At 40.6% G+C, this 9,086-nt stretch overlaps 2 protein-coding genes across 2 annotated transcripts; one reads left to right on the top strand and one right to left on the bottom strand.

Moving 5' to 3' along the window:
* The first annotated feature begins 4,756 nt into the window (after positions 1 to 4,756).
* LOC103851307 (transmembrane protein 45B) lies at positions 4,757 to 5,975 on the top strand. Its single transcript, XM_009128149.3, has one exon. It carries the CDS (start codon positions 4,830 to 4,832, stop codon positions 5,736 to 5,738), a length of 909 nt encoding a protein of 302 aa, XP_009126397.1. The 5' UTR covers positions 4,757 to 4,829; the 3' UTR covers positions 5,739 to 5,975.
* A 423-nt stretch (positions 5,976 to 6,398) lies between these two features.
* On the bottom strand, positions 6,399 to 7,678 carry LOC103851306 (F-box protein At3g26010-like). The gene is made up of 2 exons (XM_033284191.1): positions 7,182 to 7,678; positions 6,399 to 7,065 (listed from the first exon to the last, which is right to left on the bottom strand). Exons 1-2 carry the CDS (start codon positions 7,676 to 7,678, stop codon positions 6,399 to 6,401), a joined length of 1,164 nt encoding a protein of 387 aa, XP_033140082.1.
* Between the last annotated feature and the right edge of the window lie 1,408 nt (positions 7,679 to 9,086).

The following is a 9,086-nucleotide window of genomic DNA, read 5'->3' as shown; positions in this document are numbered from 1 at the left end:
TTCTGACTTTCCCTGCAAATGATAAGCACTTCACAGTCCAAGAATTTAGTTTTGAGGTTATTCTTTCCAAGAATGGTTGGAGAGTAGCGAAGCTGATTCTGTTTGGATCAAGCGGCAAACCAAGGTAACGTGTGGGGAACGAGCCCTTCTTGAAGCCGGCCAAGTCACTAATTAATGCAGCTTCCAGCGGATGATACCCTCCAAAGAAGATCTCTGTTTTTGCCGCATTTAATTCCAGCCCCGACCATGATTTGAACAGCGCCATCACTTCTTTGATACCAAAGATAGAATGAACAGATCCGTCGGAGAATGCAAGAAGGTCATCCGCAAACATCAAGTGAGTTACTCTTGGGTTTGAGCATAGTGGGTGAAGACTCACAGATCTCTCATCAACAGCTCTCCCTAGCAGCTTGGACAACACTTCCATGATCATGATAAACAGGTAAGGAGAGATTGAATCACCTTGCCTCAGTCCTTTCTTCCCGGGGAAAAAACCAGCAAGTTCACCATTAATTGCTATAGAGAACCTTGGGGAGGTAATACATTCCTTGATCCAAGTGACAAATAAAGGAGGGAACCCCTGCGCCTCCAAAATCTTCACAACAAAGTCCCAACAGACCGTATCAAAAGCTTTCCTAATGTCGATTTTCAGCATACAACTCTTGGGGCATTGATCAGAATTGTAGCTTCTTATCAGCTCAGTAGCTAAGAGAACATTGTCTCCTAAACTTCGACCTTTAAGGAAAGCAGTTTGGTTTGGACTTACACATAGCTGCAGGATCGGTTTCATCCTATTGGCGATGATCTTCGTGATGAGCTTGTAGACAATGTTACAACAGCTTATCGGTCGGTAGTCCCCTAGCTTGCAGGCTTCTGGAGACTTCGGAATAAGACAAATAGCAGTGGTGTTTAGATCTTTCAACAAGCGTCCATTTCTGAAAAACTCAGCAACTGCAGCAACAACATCAGTACCAACTGTATCCCAAGAAGCACGCAGAAATTCAACACAATAACCATCTGGACCAGGACTCTTGTTAAGTGGCATAGAGAAGAGAGTGGCCTTTATCTCTGCCTCCTTGACCTCTCTGGTTAAGTACGCCTGGTGAAGGTCTGAGCATCTGAAATCCAGCAAGCTTTGCAGGTCATTCACATTCGCTGGAGAAGTAGACATATCTGTATGCCCCAAAATACTCTGAAAATAGCCTGCTGAGTGAGTTTTGATGCCCAATGCTGTCCCAATAAACTGATCTTCTTCGTCTTTTAGAAAGTGAATGTGATTCCTGTTTACCCTTTGATCGACAGTCTTGTGGTAGAAATTAGTGTTCCTGTCTCCAACATCTGCCCATCTAACCCTTGACCTTTGTCTATAGAATTTGTGTTCTGCTGTCCTTAATTTGTTGAGTTTTTCACGCTCATGGTGTTCCTCTATAGCCGTAGGGCGATTTGGGCTGGTAAGCAGTGCCCTCTGGAGGGTGTCCACTTTCGCACTCTGCTCCTTGACTCTCCTCGAAATACCACTGAAATGCGTCTTGTTGAGTCGTCGCATCTCCTTCTTTAGAGATTTCATTGAACGCACCAGCTTGAATTGATTTGATCCAGCGATCATACCAGGCTGCCACGCACTTCTCACTGTCTCGCAGTAGTCAGGATGATCAATCACATGGTGGTAAAATTTGAAGGGCTTACGTATCTGACGCCTGTGAGAAGGGGTTCGGAACAAGCATGGCGCATGATCCGATTGATCAGGTTCCAAGTATTCCGCGTAAGAGTCCGGAAAAGCATTTCCCCAAGCCTGATTAATAAGCGAGTGGTCAATCTTCTTGGAAATGGGATTATCCTCCTGGTTATTCCACCAGGTGAAGGGTGAGCCTTTTGACTGAGCCTCGAAAATTTCAGCCTCCTGCATTGCTGCGATCATATCATTCACTCCCGAGTCGTCGATAATGGTATGTGGGAACCCCGAATGATTGCTAGTCCTCATTATTTGATTAAAGTCACCTACAATGGCCCAAGGCGAGTGTGCAACCGCAGTGGAGTCATGAAGAAAGACGAGCTCATTCCATAGCGTTCTTCTCTCTTCTACTTCATTGTAACCGTAGATAAACGAGACTGTGAAAGCCACATTCTCTGCCATAATAAAAATTCCACAAGTGACAGCCTGAGCTGAAGTCTCATAGATAAATACAGACACGGACGGATCCCAAACAACAACAATCCTCCCCGCCGCGTGCTGACTATAGTTTCCAAAGTATTTCCAACCAACCGGGATTGCCCTCTCAATCCTTTGTATATTATTTTCTTGAATATGGGTCTCCAAAAATGCTCCAAAAAGTGGCCTATGGATATTAATCCAATTCTTGGTCATATTGTGGCGTCTATCACTATTCAGTCCTCTTACATTCCACGCAAAAAACATCGACATATGGAATTATTGGTGGGGTTTGGCCCTGCGGCCACTCTTCCTGCCGTGAACCAGAAGAAAAGGTGCTTCAGTTTCCTCTGCTGGTGAGTCATGATGACCAGAAGCCGAGGATTGTAGATGTGTATCGCCTGAAGATCTGTTTGCGGGAGGCTCTCCAACATTCACACCCCTCCCATCTAACTCTTCTGAGCCTAAGTTGCTAGCTTCGGGTAGTTCCTTGCTGATTGGCACAGTAGATTCCTCAAGATTGGCACTCAGACTGATCTCTCCTTCCTCTAAGGCCGTGTCGACAGCCCTGTTTTCCTTGGGAGACTGTAAGGTTTTCTTCTTGTCCCTTGCCCGACTAGGCCTAGAGTGCTGCCTCATCCTCTCCTTTTCCACAGAGACACTTCTCTCACGTCTTCGGGAATCTGAAACTTCCATTTTCCTTAACCTACACCTCTCATCAGAGTGTCCATGCTTCCCACATACTGAGCACTTCACTGGAAGCCATGGATAACTCACCGAGATTTCACACTCACGACCATTGGAGAATCCTGAGATGATTTTTGTGGGGAGCTTTTTGGTAAGGTCCACCTTAACATACAACTTAGCAACCTCAAAATTCTCTTTTCTTTCTGTCTCAGGGGCCAGAGAATCCGGTTTACCAATCGCCGTAGCCAGACGACTGAGGCTTTGATTATTGAAAAGGAGGTACGGCACATTCCTCAGCTCTACTGGAACTACCGCTGAAGTTAATGGCGCCTCTTCCGGAGTGAAGTCAGGCGACCAAGGTGCTACAAACATCGGAAAACCTGCTATATTCCAACACGTTCGAGAGAGAAGCCACTCTTTAGCCTTTGGATTTATTACCCGTAGTAAGTAGCATCCTTTTCCTAGGTTATGGACGAATATTCTAGGACCAGACTTTGCCCAGATAGCATTTATCACACCAATGATGCGACCCATTGCAGGGAACTCGCCATGGAATCTAGCGTAGATGAAGTCCTTAAACTCCTCCTTAGCTGCTTCAATATTCTCATCCGGAATGAGGACGAAAGGAACTCCAGTGACATGCTCTGTTGGAGTACCAAGCTCTTCAAGCTGAGTTGAGGCCTTGAGAAGATTTGCGTAATTCTGAGCTGGAGGAGCCGCAAAACCCTCCAAGCGCTTATCCCCACCGATAATGTGAGTATCTCTTTCTTCCCCTGAAGCGGACGCAGAGTCCTGGAGTGCTGCAGAGTTATCTTCCCCCTTTGAAGTTGGGGTATTAGCTTCCATCTCCACTGGAAGATCTGAATCTTCAACACCCGAGGGCATTGCATTGTAGCAGGAATCGGAGCCTGGCGAACCCGGCGACGCGACGGTAGCAGATTTCGGAACCTCCTCTGTCACAAGGGTGACAATTACAGCATCGGCGGAAGATTCGCCGGCGAGAGGGAGGGATTTCTTCTGCGACCTAGCAGCAACCGAGGCCTTGGACATTTTCACAACACCCGAGAGTCGAGCCATCTTCGTGGAGCCTCGAATCGGCGGGCGGTGCTTCTTCTTTTTCTGATTCATGGCAAGAGATGCGAGAGAGAGAAGGGGGGAGGTAAAGAGTTCTCGCCGGAGAGGCGTGGTGCCTTCCGACGGCGGATCTGGGTTCGGGGGAACCCTAATCCTAGGGAGACCTTTTTATCGCCGTAACGGTCGTTTTTTCTCTGCTTCGTGTAACCTCTATTGCCACCAAATTCTTTTTTTTTTACAGATTACTTTCCGTTTTTAGTCCGTTTTAGCCACCTGAAGTTATTTTTCTACGACGTACAATGATATGGCATTTTTATCCATTACTCATAAGAGATGAGTAAATATTTTCTTTAACGAAAGTTTTAATTGATGTGGAAAAAAAAAACGAATGCTTGAAAATAATACATTTTTTATTGCTTAAAGTTTATAAAATTTACAAGCAATAGGTTTTATGCATGATTCATTTTCATTTTTATATTTTAAAGAAATTATAGATCAAACATACTGTGGCTTTCGCTTCTGCAATCGGTTCCTATTTCTCTTAAGTTGTGTTGCGTGATAAGCCTAACGGGAGTGTATTAGAAATGAGACCCCCAAATAGCCTAAGCACAATTACGAAAACCCATAAAAATGATAAACGTAAAACACACACGTAGTGTTGTAAGCTTATACTTGCAAGTTACTTGAGATCGACTTTATAAAAATATTCAAATCCAATCGTGTCTTCTCACTTGCCTTACACATACAATGTCTAGACTGTACACAAAGCATCATAATTCTTGAAGTAAAATCAAGATCTTTGCTCATTCAACTGTTATTATACTCATCTTCAATTCATTCATCTCCTCCCCCCCCCCCCCCCCCCCCCAAAGTTATATTTATAGACACCCTCCAGAATCGGATCCTTCAAAGCTTCAACATGGGAACATTGGTGGGTCACATCGTACCAGGATTTTTCTTCTTTGCACTTGGTCTATGGCACCTCTTTAACCACATCAAAGTATTTTCTCTACATCCAAAATCATACGTATCATGTACATGGTTTCCCCTTTCCAAACCAAGATATTTAGAGCCTCTCGTGATCATTATAGCCTCCTCACTTTCCATTTCCGTGGAACTCTTCCTTGGCCAAAAGAACCACCAACCATTTGATCCCAATGACGGAACTATCCCATCAAACCATCTCCATAACTTTGAACACTCTTGCATCTCCATCACCTTCATCACATATGCCGCTTTTGCCATCATCTTTGACAAAACAAGACCAGTGGCTCATAGGGACCTCATCAACTTGATCGGGGCCCTCGCATTCGCCCAACAACTCTTTCTCTTCCATTTCCACTCGTCTGACCACACGGGCGTCGAGGGCCACTACCATTTGTTGCTACAGCTCGTGGTTTTTGTCTCTTTGGTGACAACACTCTTGGGTATCGCCTTACCGAGTAGCTTCTTGGTGAGTTTTGTTCGGTCACTTAGTATTTCTTTCCAAGGAATATGGCTTATGTCAATGGCTTGCATGCTTTGGACGCCAAGTTTGGTTCCCAAGGATTGCTTTCTTCACATTGAAGAGGGTAAATATACCATTAGATGCTCTAGCGTGAAAGGACTTCATAGAGCATTATCATTGGTTAATATCCAGTTTAGTTTGTTTCTGGTGGGTGTGACCATCTTTGCAATGTGGTTTTATATTTTCTTGCAAAGGATCTATGGTGAGAAAATTGAATATTCTGAGCTTCGAACAAAGGAATCCAAAGACATTGAGATCATGATGACCATGGTTGAAGTTCATGATACTGAGTCACGAAATGGAGTTAAGTCACTAGCTTGAGAAGTCATGGCCACAGAAAACTATTAACTTCTGATGATGTTTTGGTATTCCGATTCAGAGAGTTTGATCATGTAAATATAGACGTATTCTGTATTCAGATGGGAGACAATCCATATATGTAGTGTGTTGTACATATATGAACGTGCCGTAATCTATTATATACACTTGAAAATCTTATATACTACTTTCTTATATTCTTTCCGATTCAAAAAAGTCTACTAACCAATGTTCAAGAAATATTAAGAGAGTGGTTAGGCATTTTTCAGGATTAGTGTTTTAGGCAGACACATAGGCACCGTCTACACGACTTATAAAAATCGTTTTACTTATGAATGATTCGCGATGTAGGCGGACCTGTCTAATCGATTTTTAGAACACTAACTAATATTTCAGACCACCGTAACTTTATAAGATTGCATTACATCTCTTGTTTTCAAGTTTTTTTTGTGGTAAGAGAAACAAACTTGTTTGTTTGTGCTTGGTAACTCATAATCCACACCTTCCATTCTTCTATCATTCTTATGGCAGTCAAAAATTCACTAGGCTTGTGGTCGTCAAAGTTCCCTAAAACATTTTATATTAATTTCTAAATATCTTAGACACAATATTAATATCTTAAACACAAACAAGAAAAAGTAAACCACATTCATACCACTACATCTAAAAATCATTGTCGTTGCGATTTTTCCTTTTCATTGTTCTATCCGTTGAAGTCATATAAGAAAGTAGTGAAACTGTATCTATCATCTCAGCTTGGGGAGGACAAGGCACCGAACCCATCCACCGTGGGAGAACTAATGGTAAGAACTTGACTGAAACTCCATTCCACAAATATGAAGATGATCTTGGATCAGATACCCCATTCACAAAGCTGTCACAAACAGACTGGTCAATGAAACAATCTTGATATCCATCCTTGAGGATTGTATAGTTTAGTGTCCGCAAGTTACATGACACCAAATGACGATCATGATGACTACATAGATAAACAGTGCCTATATCAAATGGATGCATTGCCATGGGTACATAAACACTGATACTCGGGAGCTTGATTACCCACAAAAGTTTCCAAGATTCATCATCATCGTTCAACCTCCAAATCTTCATAACATCATCTTCCGTTTGATAAAATGCTGTGACATACATGATGAAGCCTCCGGACATAGTCAAGAATCTTCTTAAGCCCTTCTTGTCACTCTGATAGTCCGGTAATTTCACAACCCGGAACTCATTGGATTCAGAATAGAAATCATGAGCTACGAGTACTCCATACACACTCACCCAGCCAAAGTAAGCCGTACCATTAAGAGAAATATAATACATGTTTCTGATTTGGTGCGGACAGTAAATTTCCTTGAAACTCCAAATCCTTTCTCCGAGGAATAAATAAACACTCTCCAAATACAGGCGAGATCATTATTCGTAGATTGGACCGAAGCTAACCTAATCACTTTGAAGCTGGAAACGACACCATCCTCGTCCACTCGAGTAACCAAACCTAACACAATGGAGGAACTTGGAGCTGGTGGGATTCTAATCCACTGTTTTAAAACTGGATTGCCCACGTAGCAGTAAGATTCATCCGAGTAGGAGCTGTCATTAATCAAAACCAATCCACTAGAAGAAGCCGCGTAGCTGAAATAACCGAAACTAGAGTGTTTAAGAGACGGTGGGATGAAATAAGCTGGAGATTTTGGAAGATCCCATGTCTCGCATCCATGGAACCCTATGATTTCTTTTGTTCCACACAGTAATAGTGACCACGAGGAAGAGGAGTTTCGGTGAGCAGACACAAAGACACGACGGAAGTACGGAGATTCGATTGTCGTTTTCCACGTTTTGCACACCGTTTTGAACCTCGCGATGCTTCTCAAGGGCAGCCTCGCTAGAATATCCGTCAACATGGCTTCTATGAGACATGTTGGTGTTTCCATAGCCATTGAAAATAGTCTCTCTCAAAAAAAAAGACTAGGGTTTCGTGGATTAATTTGTTTGTTCGCTAAGTTTTTGCATTTAATACAAAAAAGGCAAGAAGGCCACGTATTTACACAAGTAGCCCCTTAATGATACAGATCCACATATGACAATACCCACGATGAACCCAACTAAAATGAACATTTAAGCCCCGGCGGCAGAAGTAGTGATGTTTGAAGCTGTTTTTTCAAAGAAGGGTTTGTTTTCTAGATTAGAATGAATGCATATGATAAGTTGGGTTAATATATATATATGTATATACACAAACTTATTATTTATATATAAAGAATTTTCAAATGATGCATACATTTAGAGTGTTTGGGTGTTCAATCGGGGCTGGTTTGGGTTCAATCGGATTTCGGTCTTTTGGAGGCTTAAAATTTAACCTTATTCAGATATTTTGAAAGTCCGGTTCGATTTTCATTTGAATTTCCTCAGGTTCGGTTCAGAATCATAAATTTAGTTGAACATGTTTTAATTTGTGTTCGGTTCTACATCGAATTTTTGTTAACCATATACTTGTTTGTGATTCAAAAATAAACACTTTTAGTTCACAAAATTGGCAATATTAACAATTGTCACCAGCAAAAAGTTTGTGGAAAAAATAGTCCTTAAGAGAAAACAAAACATAAACAAGTTAAAATGAGCAATTATCAACTTTGTAAAAGTATGAAACATTATTTAAACTTCAAAATAAAACAATATTGTTTAAACTTAAGATCATACTTATTATGATTGAATTTCAAATGCAATTGTTAACACATAAAAAACTTAAATTTTGACCAAATACCAAAATAAAAATGAACTAAGTATTTGAGTTAATTAATTATATAATAGATATTTAAATTAGGTACTTAATAGTATTTTAGAATATTTTGGATACTTATTTGAAATTGAGTTCGTGTTTGGTTTGAGTTTCTTTTTGGAATTTTGAATTTTAGGAGTTTTTCGGATATTCATTCGAACGGATAAAACTCATAACCCTAAAATACCGTATAACAAAATCCATTCCGTATTTATATCGTATTTAATTCGGTTCAAAATTATTTTTATCAAATCCGATTCAGTTTAGATTTTTGGATTTAGTCTCATTATCCCACCATCATTGATTATTGCAGTTGCATAGCTATATTATTCATTTTTTCTTTCTTATCAATATTCTACAAATTAGTAAATATTTTGATGTTTTATATTTTTATTAATTAATAATGTACATTATAAAATATTGAGTTTATTTAATATTATTAATTTGATTTTATTGAACACTAGGTAAGGAATCCGTGCGATATCGCACGGAAACTCATTTTATAAAATAAATATGTTATATTTTATGATTAGAGAAAATACATGTGTTACAAACCTATTTTCATGAAA

Source organism: Brassica rapa, chromosome A02 (genome assembly GCF_000309985.2).
Source record: "Brassica rapa cultivar Chiifu-401-42 chromosome A02, CAAS_Brap_v3.01, whole genome shotgun sequence".
Lineage (NCBI taxonomy): Eukaryota > Viridiplantae > Streptophyta > Magnoliopsida > Brassicales > Brassicaceae > Brassica > Brassica rapa.
Note: the sequence above shows the minus strand (reverse complement) of the source record. Positions and strands in the feature narration are given on the sequence as shown.